This window comes from Megalops cyprinoides, chromosome 5, assembly GCF_013368585.1.
Source record: "Megalops cyprinoides isolate fMegCyp1 chromosome 5, fMegCyp1.pri, whole genome shotgun sequence".
NCBI classification, from domain to species: domain Eukaryota; kingdom Metazoa; phylum Chordata; class Actinopteri; order Elopiformes; family Megalopidae; genus Megalops; species Megalops cyprinoides.
In genome coordinates this window covers 14,888,140-14,911,454 of record NC_050587.1, presented here as the reverse complement: position 1 = coordinate 14,911,454, position 23,315 = coordinate 14,888,140, and the positions used below count along the sequence as shown (strand labels likewise).

General features: G+C 42.0%; 1 protein-coding gene across 2 annotated transcripts in view; it reads left to right on the top strand.

Moving 5' to 3' along the window:
* Nucleotides 1-16,099, top strand: part of LOC118777805 (synaptic vesicle glycoprotein 2C-like) — a 52,001-nt gene extending 35,902 nt beyond the window's left edge. For both annotated transcript variants that reach the window (XM_036528973.1, XM_036528972.1), the window contains exons 5-13: nt 2,688-2,821; nt 4,500-4,589; nt 5,389-5,499; nt 5,843-5,931; nt 10,699-10,863; nt 11,602-11,735; nt 13,724-13,927; nt 14,574-14,733; nt 15,537-16,099. In XM_036528973.1, coding sequence (XP_036384866.1) covers nt 2,688-2,821; nt 4,500-4,589; nt 5,389-5,499; nt 5,843-5,931; nt 10,699-10,863; nt 11,602-11,735; nt 13,724-13,927; nt 14,574-14,733; nt 15,537-15,720 — 1,271 coding nt within the window. In that variant the 3' untranslated portion in view covers nt 15,721-16,099. The remainder of the gene's footprint in view (nt 1-2,687; nt 2,822-4,499; nt 4,590-5,388; nt 5,500-5,842; nt 5,932-10,698; nt 10,864-11,601; nt 11,736-13,723; nt 13,928-14,573; nt 14,734-15,536) is intronic.
* Nucleotides 16,100-23,315: the final 7,216 nt, after the last annotated feature.

Below are 23,315 nucleotides of genomic sequence, written 5' to 3'. Positions count from 1 at the left end.
TATGTAAATACTTAACCTTGGCAGTGTTTAATATACTCACTGGTCCCTACTCTTAATCCATGAAAGAACACCTTTTGTGTTCACTTTCAGTGCACAGTGCAAATAAAAATCGGTTTTTCAGCTCATGGAGTTCTCAAAGGGTTCAGATGAAACATGTTTTTAAATCACCAAATTACAGTACACAACAGTATTTTTGAACAATCCAACTGTGCCCTGTGCCGTGCTATTAAGGCTAAAGATTAGCATTTTCAAAATTGTTTCAGCATTTTGTCAAATGTATGAGTGGGAATGGGGGGCACTGTATATGTGCATATGTGTGTATATGTGTGTATGTGGATATGTGGATATCCTTAAACTTAGAACTTAAACTGAATTTCCTCAGTAAATATCCAGCTATACAAATACTGTAATTCACATATAAAACATGAGGTGACCAGGAGATGAGTGTCTGCTAAGATTTTTTTTTTTTTAAATCTTGTAGGTTTTGCAGTATTTGTTTGTCTCAGACATTGCTTCTCACCTTTACATGTAATGTTGTCCAACTGTGTAAATTGTTTGTGCCAGTCTGAGGATATTACAGCTGGGGTGCACAGCTCCAAGATATAGCATTACTCCACATCACCAGTCAATACCTCTCTTAGAAACAGAGCCAATGTAATACAATGCAATGTAATTGCTAAGTCAGAATGTAACTATACCTATACTTAATTCAGCATTTTGTCATTACACACATTACAGCTATGTCTAAAAGTAAGAGAGTATTAAATCAATGATTGATTGTTAAGGTACCACAATGGCTAAATGCTTTCTTGACAGATTTAATTGTACAGTAGCTCTCTGTTCCTCTCATTATCAGTACACTGCCCATGGTGTCCCAACACATCCTGCACTGCAGGCGGTGTCTGTGTGATTCATGTGGTCATCTCTGCTGCCCAGTGGAGTGAGAAGGTGATATTGAGCAGGAGGGCGGCCCCTCTCTCTGCAGCCTACGATCACCTGCACCAAACTGCTCCCAGGACGCAGTGGGGCATAGGGCAAAACGATCCCCCGCACACAAGGGCAGAACCCCAGAAGATTGATTGGGACTGGCCTGGCCGGGCCTGGGGAGGGGAGGGGAACAGGGGTGCGGTTTAAGCACAGTCCCCTTCCAAAAGTCATTCCAAACTGTCTCTCCCCCCCGGGTCAGAGTCTCTACTGGTGCAGTGTAATTCAGATTTTCAGCAGTAGCGGAGGAGCGCTCTCATTTACAAGTCCTTGGATCTGAATTCTGTCAAGCTCTCATGCTTTAGGGAGAGAGGCCCCTGCAATGCCGTCTGATAACAATCCCGCACCTCATAGAGAGAATGGCGGAAAACCCATCTCCCGCTCGCATGTCTGGGAGACCAAAGGCAGACGCATTAGATAACATATATATATATATATATATATATATATGTGTGATTACACAACTAGTATGTTTGTTTATCTGTGTACACTTGAGCATGTACATGTGTGTGTATGAATGTTTTTTGCATGCCTGTGTGTATGTGCATCTGTATGTGTTATCCCAGTGAGGTCTGTGTGTGGTCTGCCAGTCTTTTAATAGAAATCTCAATATTTTTACACATTTTGCCTCTGGGGGAAAACCCCTCTGATCCCCAGCTAACAGCGTCGTGCTGAATAGAAGAGGATTAATGATGGACTATTATTGGACAAGGTTACCATTCTGTAATCCATCATTCTCTGTTGCTCACCTAGTCAGACCAAACCAGAGAAAGCCAGGCTGCTGTAATCCCATTTTTAATCTGTGCTGGGGTGGAGGTATGGCAGTAAGTAGCTAGTTGAGGTATTACATATTATATTGAAATATATGCTATGTAATATATTGAAAACAGATGGATGATCCACTGTCTGAAGGTATTTTGCAGTTGATGCATCAGTATCTCGAGAGACAAAGGCAGCAGCCTCTCTGCAGTGACAGCCAGCCTCATTACGGCTTGCAATGAGGTGTGCAAGGAATGCGGCTTTGAAAATATTTTCCTTCATTTTCATGCCAGCCATTTTCTACAGTGTGATATTTAGATCCTGCATTAGCATGAATGAGCTGCCTGAAAGAGACATGTCTGAGGATAAATCGTGGCATGTGAGCAGGAAGTAACTAACACAAAGACAGCAAATTGAAATGAACTTTTCCTTTTGCAACACACAGTGAACACTGAACCCCACTCCTGCTGTTTTACATATAAAATAGCCTGTCACCGCTGAGGTCTCCTGGCGCCTGAAATGCTAACACAAATATTGACACCTTCTCTGAATGTTCTGAGATTGGTTTTCATTACATTGAGCAGCGTGGCTACACTCTGTTGCTTTATCTGATTACCTCATGATTTTGCTACTGAGTAGCATAAAGGCAGTAAAAAACACAGGGGGAAATCTTCTTATAACACCAATTCAATACTGCTGTCATTTACTGCTCAGTTTCAATATTCACATGTTGAAAATACGGTGTGATATTCCTCTGTGAGAGTGCGCGTTTTGTCTTGTTCACAGACCATGTCTGCAATAACAACAAAGTCACTAAATATACTGTCATAATTTTACTAACAGCCACTGAGTGCCACTTCTGTTTCTTAGTGTTGGAAGTTTGAGAGGGTGTGGCCTCAGCCAGTCAGCTGATCTGATTGGCACATGGTGTTCTGTCTGCACAGGCTGGAGCTTCAGCATGGGTTCGGCCTATCAGTTCCACAGCTGGAGGGTTTTCGTGGTGGTCTGCGCTCTGCCCTGCGTCTGTGCAGTTGTGGCCCTCACCTTCATGCCAGAGAGCCCCAGATTCTACCTTGAGGTACGTTAAAGCATGAGGGGGACATGCAGGTGATCAAGCATGTATGAAATGTCATTGGTGTGCCTATGGTTACTCTGTTTTTTTTTTTTTTTTAATGAGACTTTAGTGGCCATAACTGACTTTATTAAGTATTGCTCAATATGTTTAACACTGAGAGATATTCATTTATTGAGGGATCATCATTACACATGACTGAATAATTAATGGCCTGATTAATTAATGAAGACATGCTAAACATGAGGAAGTGGTAAAACTGATCAGAAATGACAAAATGTCATACTTGTATTTATGTTTCTCTTAAACTTAGCGTGTGTGATTTTTTAAAAATTTCAGCTTGTCATTTTTAAGATGTTCTTCATAATATCATCATTGCATAAATTCAGCAGTACTAGTTAACAATGTTAATTACAATTCTTCAAGAAATATGGTTTCTGAGCAGGGCGTTCCTGCAGACATACTACTCTTCATTGTGCAGGTAATGCAATGCAGATAGGATTTGCTGTGCACAGATTTTTGTGCTGGATCCAGGTATGGTAGTCATTCATAAGGTTGGTATCAGACCCTTAGGAAGGATACATTGTCATTTATCTCCCAGTTTGTGTAAAAGAGCGGCATATATACATATACATATACATATACATATACATATACATATACATATAAATATACATATACATATCAGAGTTAAGTGCAGCAGTTATGGCAGCAGCGTAGGATAATGGTAAGAAGCAGGGCTCGTAACTGAAAGGTTTCTGGTTCGATTCCCCACGGGGGCACTGCTGCTGTATCCATGGGCAAAGTCCTTAACTCAGACTTGGCTCAATAAATATCCAGCTGTGTGAATGGATAACATGTAAAAATTGTCACCTGTGTAAGTTGCTCTGGATAAGAGCATCTGCTAAATGACAGTAATATAATGCCTAATGTAAATGTTAAGCACAGAGGCGGAATGATGCTGTACGCAACATGCCTTCTGAGGTAAGTCTGAGGCAAGAGTCTTAAGCTGCTACCATGATGCCACTACCGTTTTAAAAGCCTGTCACCTAGGAAGAAGGCATGTCGGTACAACTGCCACAGAAAAGTATCCTGTCAGTGGGGTGGGCTGCTGTCCAGGCAGCAAATCATAACTATAGAGTCACTGAATGTAAACAAATCAAATTCCAGTACACCTCGGTACTCAGTGCATTGATTTGTTCAGTTCCTGCCGTTTAGTCAGATCATACAGTTCTTTTGGTACTTGACAATGTGGATCCAAGCCAGTTCTTTGACTCACTACTGATTCATTCAGTTCATTCAAGTTCAGACAGTTCTTTCAGCATATGACTGTAAATCTCATTCCGTACACTCTGCACCTGTGTTTCCATCTCTGACCACAAGGTGACTCTGTGATGATGCAGTGCCATTCAGCACTAACAACAATGCTGTAGCATAGAAACATGTAATACTTCAAAGCATTCCAACATTCAGTAAAAACTAATACAGTGCGAAAAATGACACATAATACAAAAGGTGTTTTAGCACCAATGAATTGGAGGAGCTGAATGAATCAATGAGTTGGTGAATGGTATCTCCATACCAAACTGAACAAAAGTATATAGTTCAGCATAAGTGCCGAAATGCCAACTGGTTCTGCTGATGGCTTGTCCCTTCACATTGCGCCAATCACCTCTCTGCTTAGGTGGGGAAGCATGACGAGGCCTGGATGGTTCTCAAGCAAATTCACGACACCAACATGCGGGCGCGCGGACAGCCCGAGAAGGTCTTTACGGTGAGTCCCCTCAGCTGTGCGATCACTATCCCAGAGCATGCATCCAAACACGTCACTGCACCCCACACATTCTAATCTGCACTCTCATGGGTCACCATCATCATCATGGGTTCTGTCCTGATCAAAAGTTCTCAAAAGTGCTTTAATGAATTCACATGCATTCAGCCAAATGCAAGCCAAAATGAAAAGCTGGCTTAAGGTTATGTGGCAGAGCAAGCATGGGGTATAGTAAGGAAGAAGTCAAAGCTGTACAGACACTGGACACTTCATGATGCAAACTGATGTTCATACGCTTCAACAAGCAAACTAGATAGACATAGTCTGATTATTTAAAACAAGCTTCATCAGTTTGGCAGCTCTAACTTTAATAACATGTAGGATGTCTGTCGTCAGTTAGCTAATCATGGAGTCATGTATCAAGGCTATGGGAAAATTTTAATGCAAACAAGTAATGAATTGCTATTTGAATATGATGCCATCACTGTGATGTAACACATTTGGTGTGAATGCAGTTCAGTTTTGATGAAGAGCAAGAATGTGTGATTCATAAAATGTATGATTCATAAAAGCTGAGTCCTCAGACATTTTTAGAATAGCTTACAGCTAGATACACTCTTTTGCAGACACTTAATTACTTCCCATAAAAAGCTCAAGGTGGTTTTGTTTTCTTCAAATGAATATAATTCAAATGAAACTGACTGACTTTTTTATTTGAAACATACAGTACAACAGCAGGGCAATCAGAGCTCAGCTCACATTTGTATGGTTCTTAAACTTCATTCTCTGGATCCCCTTACAGGTGAACAGAATCAAAATCCCAAAGCAGATAGATGAGCTGGTGGAGATGCACTCAGAGTCGGGGAATCCTGCCTCCAAGGTCTTCTTCAGGGTGAAGTCAGAGCTGCATGGGGTGAGTCTCATTCTACACCCTCACTGACACTCAGCACTGCTGTTCACTGGGCTCTTTGACAGCAACACCTCAAGGTCAAATAGTGTTAAATGTTCTCTGGGACTTAATGGAAATGCACACTTTCTGCCTGAAGGTAATATTCTATATTGCATTTGTTTGTTGTTACTGGTCATGCACAACACATACAATATATGTGTGCTGTATTTGCTGTATTACTGTATGTATGTGTAATGAATGCAATATTATTAGCTAAATCTGACCTTATTATGTCCAAGGTTTATGAACAGAACAGTTTACATACAAATGTTTATTGATACCTCATGAGTATTTTTTGTCTTTACAGATCTGGTTAACTTTCTTGAGATGTTTCAACTACCCAGTGAAAGACAACACCATCAAGCTTGCTGTTGTGTGGTTTACATTGTCTTTCGGGTAAGACACAACAACAGAACAACATCATCATTTAGCTTCTTAATGGTCTGTGTTTGCATAACACATGATCGTACGTATGTCGATCGATTGATGTATGTCTGATGGTTCATGTATGAGCAAATAAATAGCAGCTAGTCCAAGAACTGTTGAATTGAGTCGAAGGAACTACTTAGGATGAATCCAAGATCTGAATTTTATATGTATGTTTTTTCATTAAAAAAATCTTCCTTTTAGACATCACAAAGATGATTAAGACTGAGATACAGCCCTGTTATTGGAACTGAATACCATACTGAATTAACTGATTCACAGGATCAATCAAGCAGTCTCGTGAAATCTGATTAACTTTACATTATCTTTATCTTTAATCTCTACCCATGTAGACAGTGCATGATTAAAAAAAAATGAAAGCTGAATATATTCTCATGTTGATTAAAAATCAAATGTAGGTATGGGAAGATACTCTGAACCACCCTGAAATGACTCTCTACCCTATAATTAAGCTGATAAAATTGCAGTTCCTCAAGAGCGAGTTTGATACAGTGCTCTGTGGCAACAACAGGCAGCAATGGAGAGCAGGGGTACCCTGGAGGGAGCCTGAGGGCCTGCTGTCATGTCTGAACTGAGGGCAGGAGACTGCATGAGAACAGCTCGGAAGAACCTTCATGTGGTACATCTGTGCAGGGGGGAGAGGTTGACACTATTCTCGTACCTGTTGGAAAAGTAACAAACGCTTTCAAGCATCAGAAATGGGCGCATTTAATTTCTCAGTCAAAAATGTGAGAATGGCCTGAATGTCCGAGCGTGAATTCCCCCTGAGGGGCCAAAGTAGTAGCCAAATCCATATTCCGAAGCCGACGTTGGAGAAATAGTTTGATTCAGAGGAATTTTCTTCTGCCATCAATTTCCCAAAATAGGTCCAGATACAATTCCAAAGTACTGCATGTTCCATAAACCAGTTTATGACTTGAATGGTATTATTAAATGACATAAATAGGTACTCTGTAAGTTACAGTTAAATTGTAATAAGGGTTTTTTGTCACCACCCCGCTGCAGCCCTTCCTCAGTACCTCTACTTTGAAGCTTCAGGCTTTTCCCCCATTTTGCTGAGGGAGGCACTTTTTTTTGTTCCTGCCGTCGGCTTCGGCATCCTGATTACTATGCAGACATACACAGAATATGGAATTTGTTGCATAAAGTGTTTCCTCTGAAACTTTTGGGAAAAATAAGAAGAGGATTGGCTCGAAACTTCAGACGATGGAAAGGGAAGATTGAAGGCCTGAGAACTGTTTAATTCAGAGGATGGTACATCATCAGTGCATGATACATCAATTTTTCACGGGGTTGCCAAAACCAAAATAAAAAAAATGTATGTACTGAAAAAGGAACATTTTGGTGTCAGATAGCTGTGTTTTTCCTCAGGCATTATGTAATACAATCCAATATTCATGTGTTTTCAAGTAAATGTAGGTACAGAGCAGTTAAACCCAGAAAATAAACACATGAGTCTCAGCTGCCATCTCTCCTCGATGTTTTATTGGGACCCATGTCTTGAAATCATCTCTTAATTCTATAACTGAGAGGCAGCTGGGACCAGTAATATAATATGCAACTGGACTGTCGGTAACAGGGCCAGGATTGTCTCGGATCAGTGCCTAACGATATTGCTCTTCTGGCTTGACAGAATTGCATTACATTAAGGTTACTTGCACCATTCTAAATTTCATCGTTCAAGGTGACTATGATTATTTTTATAGCGCTGTGTCATTCTGCTCATAAATAGCCAGTTGCAGTAGTGAGCCAACATTGGTTTGCTCTTGCTTCTGGGATGTGGCCCACAGTGAAATGTGAAATTTGAAAGGAAAATATTTATAGAATGCATAGCAGCATAGTGCTAAAGACAGTCTGTGGAACAGCAGAAGCTTTTTAATGCTTTTTTCTCCTTTATGCAAGGCTATGTTAGAATCACCAATTGGATATTAGACTCACCTCAACACAACAACCGCTGCACTTACGCAGAACGACTGGCATGAGATGAATGCAAACTTCCAATAGACAGACATGCAACCAATGGACATTTTTCATATTTCAAAGTCACACACAGCAGCATGAATGCATTTTTTGTGTACATACTGCAGCCAAAACAAGTGCTGAGTCCCAATCATCACTCATATACTAAGTTTACGTGTCTTCTGTTTCCATCCGCAACTTCCCAGGGTTTATTTTCAGCAGACGCCCACAGTGCAGTCTTCAGCAGGGCAGTAATGCTGTGCTGTAGATGTATCTTCATCCATTCAAATCCCTGCTGAGCCATGAGAACAAAACAGGGAGAGATAACCTTCAGGAGTGTGTCTTGAAGCCAGGCTTTCCTTTGTTAAACACCGGGGTCCACCTAGTTGTGCTCCTGCTGTGTATTCACAGAGCAAACTGATCCAGGCACAGTTAAGGTGATAGGTGCAGATCAGTGGTGATTTCTGTGTACATTTCAAGGCTGACCTGGGGCCATGGATCACTGTACTTGGACTGAATAAAGTGCAGGCCATGCCCTTTTAACAATCCCCCCGGAGAGATGGAACATAGTCAATTAAACTGCAAACAGATGTCTAATTTGTGTATCCAGTGTTATTCCCAGAATTAATTATGTTCTGGTGTCGGCCACCTGCGTTACCATCCCAGTCTGGTTGGACTGTCATGATGAAATAAGTCCTAAATCAAGACTTTTTATCCCCATGTGTGAGGCAATGCCTATTTTTATCACTGCCGGTTATTTCTCCAGAGAATTGATTACACTGTCTCTTAAGTAGTGACTCATTGTTTGTAATTAGATGTGACACATGACTGGAGCATATTTTTATCATTTTTAGTCAAGTGAAACCTTGATATTTAATACTTCTTTTTATTTTTTTTAAGACTGTTTTTAATAATAACTGTTTTTCATAGCTAAACAGAATGTAGGATTACAGAAACAACTGACAGATCTGCTTTTTAGCCTGGGGGAAAATTTAACATATCCTAAGATTTTACTGTAAGTTTTAAAAATATACCAATTATTTCACATTTAACTCCACAAATGTATACTAGAATATATTTTACAATATGTCAGTATGGCAGATACAGTATAACACATTCATAGCTAATGTGATATCTCATCAAGTCAAAGCAAATTGAATGCAGGGCTAAGAGGGCTGAGATTGTGAGAATTGTCCAATCCGATGTGCCCCTTATGCTGCTCATCACATGTGGTTATATGATCACTAGTGATGATACAAAGGTGTACAGCATGGTTTTCCTCTCTAGTCAACTTGACAAATAGCCAGAGGAGCGGCTGTATTTCCAGCTGCCAGAAATCAGAGGTACCATCAGCCATCACGCATCCTGTTTACCCCGGCGACTGTTGCCACGAGGGAATCTGGGCTGCCTGCATCTATGTGCTTTCATTTGAGGTTCAGAAGGGCTCTCGCCTATCAAAATGGTCTCTCTGTGCCCACCAGCCAGCTAGAGGAGCCTTTTCAATGGGTTCTTTTTAATGGTGGTGATTGTCCATGGACCATTGAAACTGATGCATATGTATAGGAGACATTTGGACTCTGTGCATATACTGTATTATACTAATTGAAAAAATTGTGTTTGGTTGGTGTTTGGTTGGACAGTTTGCCTGGCACACTGTTAGCATCCCACCAAAGAGGCAACTCAATGTGTGTCCTTGTGCACCCAAGTGTGATATTCATTGGGCTCTAAAGCAAATGAAAGCAGAGAGCAGGAAAATGGCAAAAAGGATAAATGAGGTGAAAGCTCAGCTAAGTGCAGCACAAACAGAAAAAAGAAAGTCATCACCAGCTGGCTGGGTTGGCTGTTGCGTGTGGGCGGACTTCTTTCCTGTCGGGCTTCTTTACAGATCCTCAGGTATCGGATGGCTCTTTTCCACCACAGAGACTGAGTCTGTGTGTGGGAGACGAGAGAACGAAGAGGAGAGGGAAGTATGGCGGGCAGTTGAGTTCAAATGTTGGGAATGACTGGAATATCTGGAGGGGAAAAAGGTCATACAGCAAGAGCACTACTGTTAGTTCTGGGGCCCGTGTGTGCCATTGCTGTTTGGACTCCATAGCCCTGCCTGACCCCAGCGTGTAGAGCCTGCCTGATGTATGCGGGCGGCTGACAGGCAGGCCAGCTGCAGACACGTGATTGCTTGACGCTCCGCAGGCGTCTGAGGGGGCTGAGGAGACACTCGCTGTCCCTGGTGCTGAACCGGCGTCGGCTGTCCGCCCCGGCTCCTCCACCCCTCAGCTGACACCGTGCCCGCCCCTTTCCCACCTGATAGAGCACCACAGGATACTAACCAGTTTTGGGCTGTTTCCTGATCTTCTATTATATCCTCAGTCTTTAGCTCTCCATTTCATTGAAGTTCCAAACAGAGATTCGGTAGGAGAATTTCCAGACAATTCCTACACAATTAACCAAACCTAGAAAAACCGGTTCTGTCCACAACTATAAACTCCCACTCAGCATTTCCTTTCTGTGCCGTATTTCAATGTGCTATGAATGACCATTGCATGCATCAGTGTAAAGCGCTGAGTTTCACCAAGTGTGCTGTGCAGGTTTATACTTTATATCAAGAGACAGAATCCACTCTCACTGCCTTATTTAACTGCTTCAGGCCCATGCTTCTAAGGTCCAGACTGCAGTGCTTGAAGCACCATTGTGCTTGTTGCACCTGCACATTGTACAGACATCGTTTAATCTCCCCATGTTGTCATTGTGTGGGCGCAGGTACTACGGCCTCTCCGTCTGGTTCCCCGACGTCATCAAGCACCTGCAGGCCGACGAGTACGCCTCGCGGGTCAAGACCCACAACAACGAGCGCATCGAGGACTTCACCTTCAACTTCACCCTGGAGAACCAGATCCACACCAACGGAGTGTTCATCAATGACAGGTGAGGCAGGGGGAGTAATGGATGCCCTCTCCTTTATCTGCGGCCCGGCCAGGAAATTAAAAATTCTTATCTCCCTCTGCTCGCTCTTCACCCGTAGGCTTTATGTTGCACTTTTGCAGAAGCCAAAAGAGAAATGTTTCTTTTGCTCACTGTTTGAGCTGTCCTCCTGTGGGGTCATTTAAGTTTAGCCGGTAGCATGTGCGTCAGTAGAAAAGGCAGTCCATGATGATGGTGATGACATTAACAACACAATACGCTGCATTCTCTCTGTGTATATTGTAAGCATAAGACAAATGCGTCACAAAAATCACATCGGTAATCTCAGATGAGAAAGCTGATGTCCGTGGTATTAGCAACCAGAGTTGTTTTGAAACTGAAGGAAATCAGCCAGAGCCTTGCTTCAACATCAAAGAACACTGGTAATGCTTTCTCATCAACCTCTGGAACATCCAAAGAGACAGTAAATGCAACTCAATCCACTTCAAATACAAGAAACCTGCAGCAAGTGGCATTGTTTGCAGTAGGACACAGCAGAAGCACTCTCCCATGGTGTCTTTGACACATAAAAAGTTTCAATCAGCAAGCATAAATAGAACACAGAGCTGCATTTCCACTAGACTAAACTTCCTCAACATTACCAGAATAAGGTTGCGCTGTTTGCTATCAGTCATGCATCATTTGTAAATGTATTGGTGTTCTGGGTTCTTTCTTCACCTAACCTGACTCCCCCTCATTCAGATTCATCGGTATGAAGTTCAAGTCCGTCACCTTCATCGACTCTACCTTCCAAAATTGCTACTTTGACGACGTCACGTCGGTGGGCTCCTTTTTCAGGAACTGCACATTCATCGAGGCCTTTTTCTTCAACACCGGTGAGTCAGGCAAGCTCTGCAGGGATGTGGCCTTCTCCGCAGGTACCCCATTGTCCTTTAATGATACCGCCTTCACTGCGCGTGTTCAATGTACTGCGGGCTGCTGGGTTGTAAGGGCCTTTTCATATCCTTGAATTGGGTTCATGCTCTCTTCCCTGCAAAGATCCCAACTCTTTTCTTCTGAGCTCTTCATTTGTAAGAAGGGAGAATGTGAGCAGACGATGTGGAAGTCTCCGTAGGGGATTTGGTACAGATGTTTTGAAAACATGTCTCTAAACTGAGTCATAAAGAACCAAGCGCATTTTCCAGGGTTATTTTCTTTTGCTGGATGTAATGAAAGCCTGAGAACATAAATCTTTGAACTTAAAATGAAAACGCAGGAAGAAAAGAAACACATGGCATTTTGCTAATTTTGGAGAAGCAAGAACGGCTCTGATGTCATACTCAGCAAAAATGGAACTGCAGTGCGGTGTTTCTGCCTCTCTTTTAGCATTGAAAAGGATGTAAAGCAGTCATTTTGTTTTTCATTTTCACCAGATCGAATGCACCTTGTGGCGTAAGAGCCGTAAGTGAGAGAGGGGGAATATAACTTCTGACGCTTGATTGGGGCCACGAGCTAAGGAGAAACAGCTGGAAAACTGGGGGCAGAATCGAGAGCTTCTGTTTCTCCTTGATTGCTGCAGCACCCACATTGCAATCATTAATCGTCTAAAGTGCGAACATAACCGCAAAGCCCTGCACAGATACAGGCAGTATTAAATAGCCATCTATCTCATGTGCTTGAGCGAATAAAAAATGTTAATTAAGTTAATGAATGCACTCAATTACAGCGCTGCGATAGCTTAGAATTCACAGCGCATTCGCAGCGAGTAATGGTCAAGGCAGTCTCCGGATGTTTCTTCGCCATTAAGCAGGGGAACACACTACGTGTACATTCATCCGTGCGCCAGTGGGTGCCTTAGATACCGTTCCCCAAGGAGATGACATGTGGGGGGGGTGGGGGGGGAGCTGGTTGAGGCTCGAGAGAGACGCGCTGCTGACGAAAAGCAAACGCAGGTGGCCCAGCGGGGGAGCAGGTCTCTGAAGGGGGCGGGTACCAGCCTTTCTGCTGACTCAGACACACGCCTGGGGTTCAAAGCGCTGACGCGCGGCAGAAAGGCACACAAAGCAAACTGCAGGTGCGCCGGTCTCAGAGGGTCTCCCGGGAAACGACGACGCCGCCTCCGGGGCCTGCATTTTCTGCGGAGTTCCAGTTTCAGACCAAGGGAAGAAAGCCAAATGCCATTTTGTCTGAAGTGCATTTTGTAATTTTTCCCCTTCACCTCACCCGGGAGATCACCCAAGGCTGGCGGCTTTACCCATTCATGCCCGTGCTTCTTGGCAGTGGCACAGCAGACGGTGGCAGGCAGCCAGAGCGTGACCTGCTGTGCCTAGCAGTGTACATGCGGCAGCCAGTGAACACAAGAAGTGTGTCTGTTAATGGAATAGAAGTCTGACACTGAAGAACACGGAGCATGGAGTGTAGAACTGAATGCAGTGCACAAAGAACCACGCTCGCCTCAGAGAGGATGGCTGCCAAGAAATCAAAAGCCTTCCGAGCCTTTATTTATTTATTGATCTATTTATACTTCACAGTGCTATTTTACAATTGTGCTGTCCCGAAGCATGACATGGGACAGAGTGCATTTTAAACAGGGAATGAAAAAAAGTGAGTTGGGGGAAAAGCAGATCGGACACTGTTATGTGGCTAGATGGTCGGCCATCGGTGGGATGCGGAAGGATAGGTGGATTTGAAAAAAAAGCAAACAACAGAAGATGAAAAGGAGAAAGAGGGTTTCTCACAAACACACAAAGGGGGTAGGCTGCCAGTGCAGAAGGGCATGTGAAATCCTTTGCGCTACTGGGAAGTGTTCAGCAAGGAAAGATGCTTTTGATGTTTACTCACTTCGCCTTTGTAACTTTTTTTTTCCCCTCTGTCTTTGTCCCAGATATTGATGACTCCAAACTGATAGACACGCAGGTGATAAACAGCACATTCCATCACAACAAGACTGGCTGTCAGATGACGTTTGACGATGACTACAGTGCCTACTGGGTGTATTTTGTCAATTTCCTGGGGACGCTTGCTGTGTTGCCGGGGAATATAGTGTCTGCACTTCTCATGGACAAGATAGGCCGATTGACAATGTTAGGTAAGGCAGCCATTTGAAATTAAGTGAGTATAAACAGAGTAATTCCTGATTTCAGGATATTGCTTTTGCCCTCTTAGAAGTGGATCCAATAGCAAAGAGCTTTAGGAAAGTATAACTTTCCTTGGATAGCAGGATGCAGTTAATATGATGTACGAGAGAAGGCATTGTGCTGCATTTTTCTCTTCTGTGCCAGAGTTTTAAAATGCATCCACCTGATGTAAAAGCAAAGGTTTAGAGTGCTTTAGAGAGAAAATTGTGGAGAGATGAAATAACCCACTGCAGTAGCTTACTAAGCATTGAGAATGGGGGAAATTTTACATTGTTTGCTGTTGTGTTGTGTATTGCGTAACCAGTTGTAAATTGCCCTATTTTTTAAAACATGGTTCTAGACCTTGAGGGCTTACCACTACAATGGAATTTCAGCCTTGTGGTTAAGGCAGTGGGTTTGTGCCCCAGAATGAAAACTAATACAGAATTATACCCATTGCATTCCCTCAGGGCTCTCAGTATTATGGAGATGCCGTGCGTGTACATGCTTGTGGTAGTGTGTGTGTGTGTGTGTGTGTGTGTGTGTGTGGTAGTGTGTGATGTTTGTGTGCTACTGTGTGATGTGTGTAGCTACTATGTATTTCTGTGCTGCCTGCAGGTGGCTCCATGGTCCTGTCAGGGATCAGCTGTTTCTTCCTGTGGTTTGGGACCAGTGAGTCTATGATGATAGGCATGCTGTGTCTATACAACGGTCTAAGCATCTCTGCCTGGAACTCCCTGGACGTGGTCACTGTGGAGCTCTACCCTACAGACAGGAGGTAGGGCCACACACCACCGAACACATGCTCTTACACAGTGGACTTCGTACATGGAGTATATAGTATACCATGGCAAAAAAACCCTGAAAAACCCAAAGCATTTTGGTTTTACCCATAAGGCAAAGTGGCCTAGCCTTAACTTTAGCCGAGTCATGGTTTAATGTGCCAAGACAGAGGGTCCAGATTGATCTTGTTTCCTTGAGGAAGGCACTGTTCTACCTAGATGTGAAAATTGCAGGCATTGTCATTTTCTATGCATAAGGACATCTGCTTAGCATGTAATGTAATTACATTTGTAATTTGAGTTGCAGTCCTGAATTCATGCCACCATCAAAGTCATAGCTTGTGTGTCATAGCATGATTAAATGGAAGGAATTGTGTATACTGTTATTTAATGTAATTGCTAGAAATATTCGCAGGTATTGTACACCTCTTTAAGGTGAACTTATGTCAAAAGACACACCTTTCCTCTTAGAATAACACAGATCTCAGTGAACATTGATTTCACTCTCATTTTCCATTCACTGTCTCGGGGGGGGGGGGGGGGGGGGTTATACTGGATGTAAATGACAGCTCTATGAGTCTGTCTTTTTTATTTTGTTGATTTGTAAAGTTTTGATCTGTTTGCTCGTTCTCAATTCTTTTCGCTCCTGTACCGATTGGCTAAGTGGAGGTAAAACTTAAACTTTCTCTCCCTCTCTCCCTCCCTGCTCTTTCTGTCTCTCTCTCTCTCTCTTTCTCTCTGTCCCTCTATCTGTCTCTCTCTCTGTCTCTCTCTCTCTCCCTCGCTCTCTCTGCTCCAGGGGAACCGGGTTCGGGTTCTGTAACTCAATGTGCAAGCTGGCGGCGGTGCTGGGGAACCTGATTTTCGGCTCGCTGGTGGGCATCACGAAAGCCATCCCCATCCTGCTGGCCTCCACCGTGCTGGTGTGCGGGGGGCTCGTGGGACTTCGGCTACCGGACACCAGGGCCAACGTCCTCATGTAACCCCGCTGCGGGGGACACAGGGTGCAAAAGGCTCAGATCACCCAGATTCATGCGTGTAACATTTACCCCTCTTTGTTTAGCCATTCGTTTCCACCTCACAGCCACACGGCCTCCGGGTTGCTGAGTGAACCGGGCCAAGATGGTGCTGCAGCTTAGACATGAGTCAGAGAGGCTCTGCTGCTGCGTCATGTGTTCCATAGTGTGCCATGGCTGCAGACATGAGTCAGTGCTGGTGAAACGACTGAGTCTCAACGAGTCTTCACTGCAATAGCTGCTGGTACAAGCGATTATTAATATGCTCCTGTCAAAACAGACCAGATGGAGGAGAGAGTAAAAAACAAGCGCTAATGAGGCAACTCGTTTTTGCACTGAGCCGGCATCAGGCACCCTGTAGCTCAGTCTAACTGGAGTATTTGGGATATGCGATCAAACAGGAATAATACTGCAATGTTATTGCTATTATTACTATTCGATATATGCGTGGTAATAATAATGGTAATGCACTATGCCGGTGTCTGTTCTGTCTGCATGGGGAGTTGCAGTGGCAAACAGGCAATGATTACATTAAGAAATAAAGAAAATGCATCCATGTCAATTCATAATTTTTGTTAGACTGTAAATATTTGTTTGCTATCAACGCACAGTGATCAATGCTGCTTTTGGTATAGTGTTTACAACTTTCTTTGCCTGGTATGTTCAGTACTGTCTCAGCACAGGTTATCTGGGCCTTCTGCACCCGCTTCAGCTCAAAGACTAAAAAGGCCATAGAAAAATACAAATAGTAATAATTGTTAGGTTAGTCAAATTTGCAGTTGACTTTATTGGCAATCATATTTCTAAAATAAAAAAGAAGAGTTTACATTTTCTGCTTTTTAAGAAGGAACCGAAAGTTAGCAGAAATCTGTTAAGTAACAGTTCTTTCTTCTTTCTGTTAGTTGTAATATATTCAAGCTCCACGTCAAGGGCTTTGTTTTAAGTTGTATTTCTGTTTCTTTGCCTGTACGATGAATTTATTGTATACAGATGCCTCTCAGAGTTGCTTGTGACACTATCTGCCATTTTGCTTTTCAGAGTGCATCCTTTAAAATGACTTGATGGCCTTTTTAAATGTTGTGCCTCTCCCTCTGAACTTCTGTCCAGCAAACTGTCATTGGAAGTGTCACTCCAGCATAGTCTGTCTCAGTGTTTTCATTTGAGTTACTCTCTGTCTCCCTCCTTCTCTCTCTCTCTCTCTCTCTCTCTCTGCCTGTCTACAGTACATTTATGTTTATCAATTTGTATGCGATGTACAGACAGCAGACAGTGATATAGAAGCAGGAACTTTATAGGATCATGTGATTTAAAACAATAATTCTGAACACATTATTACTGTTCCAAAAAGTAACCAGTTGACTGTGTTTCCATTTGTGCTTAGCATTTCATTTATGCTCCGCATTATGAATCATTTAGTTCATTATTCACACAGCCTTGCAAGACTGTGCAAACTGTGGGATCCTCTCTAATTATCTCAGTCAGCTCAACTTGTTCACTCTCTGGGCTCTGAGCTAAAATGGAAAAAAATCCACCTCTGTGATTCTTGATGCACTGTTGTGAAGGTTTCTGCCACTCGGTCATGTTACTAACACCATGTGGCCTGTCTGTACATCACATCTGTTAGTGTCTTTGTCCTTCTGGTTGTTTGTAATTTCTGTGAGTCTAGTTTTAATGGTAAGCCCTATGCTGTGATTGAACCTGCTACCCATTTGCCAGTTCTGCAGCTTGTTTGTGAAGGCCTCATCGCCAGCCTTCTGTTAGAAGGTGAATATATGTATACACATTCACATGTTGGACATTTAAACTAAATAGTTTGTTGATGTTTGGTTGTCTGATTCTGTGTGTGCAAATCGTCCACAAACATGCGTTGATCAAAAGAAAGATGATTAGAACATGATTAAAAAGCCATGCTGTTTAGGCCTGAGTAAAATGAATCCTATGTACTGCTGCTACCACCTCAGTGCTATGGGGTCTAGAAAATACATATCATTTAGCAAACCAGAGACGACAGCAGTACTGTTGTTTTGGTTGCCTATATGGCCGGTTTTAACCTAGACAGTGGCAGTGTAACTTGCCTTTCACATTTTACTGAGGGAAGAATGTTGATTTCCCATATGCGTGTGAGCGTGTGCGTACATGTGTGTGTAAATACTGTATATATTAATAGATGTTGATTTCAGGGGGTGATTTGTTTGTGTACGATTTTGATTTACTGAAGCGTTTCATGGTCAGTTTGTGAGTTTGTGATGCTTGCACGACGCCAGTGTCTGCAAAGCTCCCATGTTCACATCACTATGTGTCCAAGACAAATGCTGCTGTTGTGTGAAAAAAAAAACAGAACAGAAAAACTAAATCAGAAAAAAAAAACTTGCATGTGTGTACTGAAGTCTTCAGTTGTGTTCCGCTTCGGTGTTATCATGTTCTTCTGGGAAGAAGAAGGGAAAAAACGTCAATTTGGGAAAATGTGAATGTATCATTCTTGTAAGCTCCTTTAGCGTGAGGCTTGTTTGGTGGGGTTTATTTTTGCAGACTTGATTTTGGGTCATTGTGAAAGGGCATGCCAGTCGTAGGAAGGCCGTGTATACAGCGCGGTTCTATACACTGTGTGAAGGCGTGCATAAAAGAATTGCCAAATAACTAACCATGACATTATTTTGAAGAGGGAGAGAAATAGGTGTGGTATAAAATGTACAGATGTGGATGCAGCTGTGCACCACGTGTATTGAATAAAGAGTTATGTTCTCTATAACCAACAGTGTGTGTTCACAGTTTTACCTTTCCATACACTGCTCAGACAGACCAGTCACCAGTAGCTTCAGGGTAACTGGCCAAATGTCTATGAAGTTCAGCGTGCCAGTTGGGTAGTAGATTTTCTTTCCTTTTTTGTTCCCCAACATCTCCATCTTGTGGTGAATTGAAAGAAGGTCGATTCACTGTATTTCCTTCTGATTCGTAACATTTTGACAGGTTTCATTGTCCATTAAAATTCAATCAGGAAGTCAGCTGAGTAAAAATGAGAATGCCCAAATGGACATGTCAATTTTATTACAGTAAAAGCAATGTTTTACACAAAAGGGTACTGCTGAAGGGACCTTATTCAAAGACCATCAAGTCCATTTTGCATAAGAACAACAGTGAAGAACAACAGCAATACCATGGAAGTAATTTACTCTTGCCACAAAAACCAAAACCTCTTCTCATACCATTACTGCTTTCTTCTGCCACTGGGAGATTTCCACTGAACATCCCATTTAAAAAATGAAAATGGAAGAAAGCAAATGGAAGATTTAATTGGATTAATAGCTTTCAAGTTGTTGATTCGAGCTTGTTTCAGTTGTGGGCTTCATAGATATTTTACCGTGTAAAACATCATTAATTAAGAATATCATAAGGGATGGAAAAGCTTGCCGTTATTTGACTTTCCATTGGAGAGTTGATGAGTGACTTGTAAAAAAAAAACAAAAAAAACAATACAAATCACAGAGGACCACTCTCTGCCTAACCCACATTTACATATTAATTGCATTTTTCCTGTTGACAGTATAAAAGAACAAGTTGTTTTCTAATTCTGTTGTTATTTGACGGTTTTCAGTTCAAGGGAGAAAAAAACGACATTGACAGTTTCCCATATAGTCAATCATAGCCTGTCTTCAGGAAGAGAAAATGCATACCCAGTACAAAGACGTTTTACTCAAATAATTAAAAAAAAAACCTTTTCAGCTTGATTTTGTACAACCATTGGAAGAAAGACGCGAGAGACAACGATCTCATGAGCCGGCTGGAGGGCTGAGACTGATCTCTGAGAATGGGTGCAACCACGCTCACATTTACATTCTACATTTACATTTATTCATTTGGCAGATGCTTTTATCCAAAACGACTTACAAGAGAGGTACAATACAACACAAGCGAAAAACCATCTCAAATGGCTTCAAATGTAGACAGACTATCGAGAGCTCCAGGCCTCTGGAGCTGCTTTGTATGCTTTTTCCCCTTGATGCTGCACAGTTTAGAATTGCCACTTGTACATCATTACATAAGGAAGAGGGAGTGATTTACCCATTCAGCCACCATGAGAACAGTATGGAATTATATGGTAATACACAGGAATAATACGGATGATAATGTCAGGTTCGAGACTATTAATGCAGTGATCAGGGTGGGAAAATGACTAAATCAGCTTGTATTCATGCATGTGTTTATTTGCTCATTAGCATATAATGTTCACTTATACAAATTTGTCTCAGCTAGATAATAATATTCTGTCCCTTACCATTGCATGTCATAATTTCCTCCAGAGCATGATTACAATATAGCACTTTCAAGCAACTCTGAGAAAACAGTAGCTTTTGGCTCTGGGAACCCTTAGCTCTCACAGCACTTGCTGATCTTACTGCATCTGCAGGCCATCACTTCTCTGCTGCTCTCTTTGCATGTTTTTGGTTGACACCCATCATTACATTCTGCCTTCTGCCCTGTCTTTTATCTGTCCCTCTGCCCCCTCTCACTCCTCCTTTGCCAGACGGTTCTACGTGCCTCCCGTCCTCTCCCCTGTACCCCAGCCCACTCTCTTTCTCTGATCCTCTTGCCTCCCCACCCCCCTCTCAGGTCACGGTGGGACCTGTCTCTGGAGATCGTAGCCGAGGCAGCGACCAGGTCTTCCAGACGCGTCTGCAAGGGATGGCAGGTGCGAGGCCCTTCTGTCTGCCATGTTGGAGAGACTCGCCTCATTAGCCGACTTCCTGCTTTGATCCTGAAAATAACGCTGGCATGAAGTTTCTCTCCTTCACATCTGCGCAGCGCAATGCAAGTTAACCAGTCTCATACGGCATCTCTCTGTCAACATGCATAGCATAGCAGCTTAGTTTGGAAAACAAATTACACCAAAACTCTCACAAACTAACTGGCTATGCATATTCCTGGCAGTATACCTTTCTAAAATCAAACATCTGCCGGTCACTTGAATAGTATTTTTGATTTTCAGACTATTACATTGGCAGTACTAGCAAGTAAGAACAGGTTTCAAAACTTTGCCAAAAATTGGCCTATAGCTACAAATTATTTCAGAGTAGATTCCCAGGGTGGGGGTGGGGGGTGGTTATAATATTTTCTGTAATTATATTGGGTGATGATAACTTAATACCAAATGCCAAGTAGTTTGATGCAAACAGCATAGAAAGCATTCAAATTATGTTTGTTGCCTTTCTAAAAATCCATTAAAAGATGCTGCCCTCAGGCTTTTCCATCAATTCTGGAAATGTATTTTGTAAGGAACACAAAGAAATGGTCATATTCCTCTTAGTTATGACAAGTAAGTCTCTCTTACTGAAAGATTTTCAGAAACTATACATTTACAGAGGCATCAAACATTGCGATCCTACTTGCTGTAGACTGCTAGTCAGCTCTGACATGAAGGATTGAATAAAGCAGCTTGACTGTAACCTTTCTTCTTTCCACCCCATTACTAATGTTTATGTGAATGCTCGATTATGTCTTTATTCCTTTAAGAGCCTTGGAGAGCACACTTCCCTCCCCTTACTGATAACAGCACTGGCTAGCCTCACATCCACCCTGCCCATGTAAACCAGACTAATAAATACCAGACACAGAATATAAATAATAATAAAAAATACAACAGTCACATAGACACGTTTGCAATAGTATGCAATATATTGAAAAACCAGAAGCAAAACGGAAAGGTCATGTAAGGTAGGGCCTGCAGCTGGGCATACGTGTATGCAGGCAGGGAGAGAGTCTCTGCCCCTCCTCAATTCTGACAGATAAAGGTATGATGCAAAGTTAACATCATCTCACTTCTATTTCTGTGCAACAGGGCTACACATCAGCTGTACTCTGATACTTAGGGAGTGGTTCAGGTTAAAAGCTCAACCCTTTAAGCTCACATAGCAGTCAGGCCCGACAGTAATCGTGGAATAAAAGGCCAGTTGCGCTTCTTCCTGTTTCACATGTGGGCAGTAGGCCAACGCCTCCTCTATAATTTATGCACATTTGCCGACAAATAAAGTGGTCATGAAAATTTAATACCGTTTCCAGTCACCTGTTTTAAATTGTATGTAAGATACTAGGGTCCATTCAGATGTTGCTAAACTGATTTTCTCTGGATGGAGTTGTGCATGGTGTGATGGAAGACTGCCCTCTAATGGAGAAGATGCATTACAATGTATTACTGCTGTGACAAAAGATGATATTGTAGCACATTCTCAAGCAGAGTACAACCAGTCTGCGGTATTAATTACAACACTGTCTTTCACATTTCATTTTAATTAGCATAATTATTTTATTTTTATTATTATTTCCTTAATTGCGAGACTCCATGGTGACTGACTCAATGTCAGTTGTTTGCATGAATGCCCTAGCAATATTCATGATTGCCATATCCATTGTACCTAGCTTGGTAGCTAGAACAGCTAACTGTTAATTAATTAATTCAGTTAATTAATAAGCTAAAAGATACAGTTACCTTTGCTTGTTTTCTGGTATTGCTAGCTGCTTTGCAGAGATAAATAACATGCAAATGCTCTTTCTTGTAACTTCTTGAATACTTCTCTTTGTGTGAAACAGTCTTATGAAATTCTCTTGTGCCTCCTCATTTGAAGTGAATAGAAATCACTTTCTTTAAAAAAGTGCTTCATGTGACACATTATTATGAGAGGTCCCTCGAGAGATAATTCATACTTGGTCTCACACATAACATTTCTGACGTTGTGACACCGGTTGGGGAGTTTAATATGTTGTTTAAGAGCCAAATGGCTTCACTGAGTTGCTCCCGTTCCACCATCTTCTCATATCAGTCATGATCGGGTAGGCGGGCCATGTCCGTGAAATCCCACTTCTCCTATAACCAATCAGAAACTGAGAATTTAAACTTATTTCCGTTTCAATCAAACTCGCTTCCGTTTCAATCAAACTCTCTCACACATACAACTATTCTCATTCACATATCCTATCATTCTGTCTTCACTCACTACACTCACTAGCATTTTGTTCCTTACACATGATTATTTGTATTCACATGTACTATTTATGTCTCTTACATATGCTACTATTCTGTTTCAAATATAGCATTATTCTCTCATACATATATTAGACCTTTGTTTCACATACACTATTAACTTCATTTACATATACAACCATACTTACATACATATACTATTATCCTCTATGACACAGACTATCATGCAAGCATATAATGTGTGTATAAGTAGCTATAGTTCTCTGTGCAAGAGAGAACAGTGCTGTGTGTATGAGAGTGTGATAGTAAATAAAAGAAAATATGATTGTGCATGTAAGAGGGTATAGTAGTGTATGTGTAAGAGTGTAGTGGTGTATGTACGAGAGTATGATGTGGGACCAAGTATGAATTATCTCTCAAGGGGCCTCTCATACATTATCAGCAAAACTGACTGCAACACTTCTCAATTGCTCTAAAATCTCACACATTTATTTAAATCTCCATGACTTTGTATATGCACATAGCTGATGAACTCCGAAGTTTTCTTTACTGATTACTAAGTTGGGGAAGTCTTGAGGTCCTCACTGTG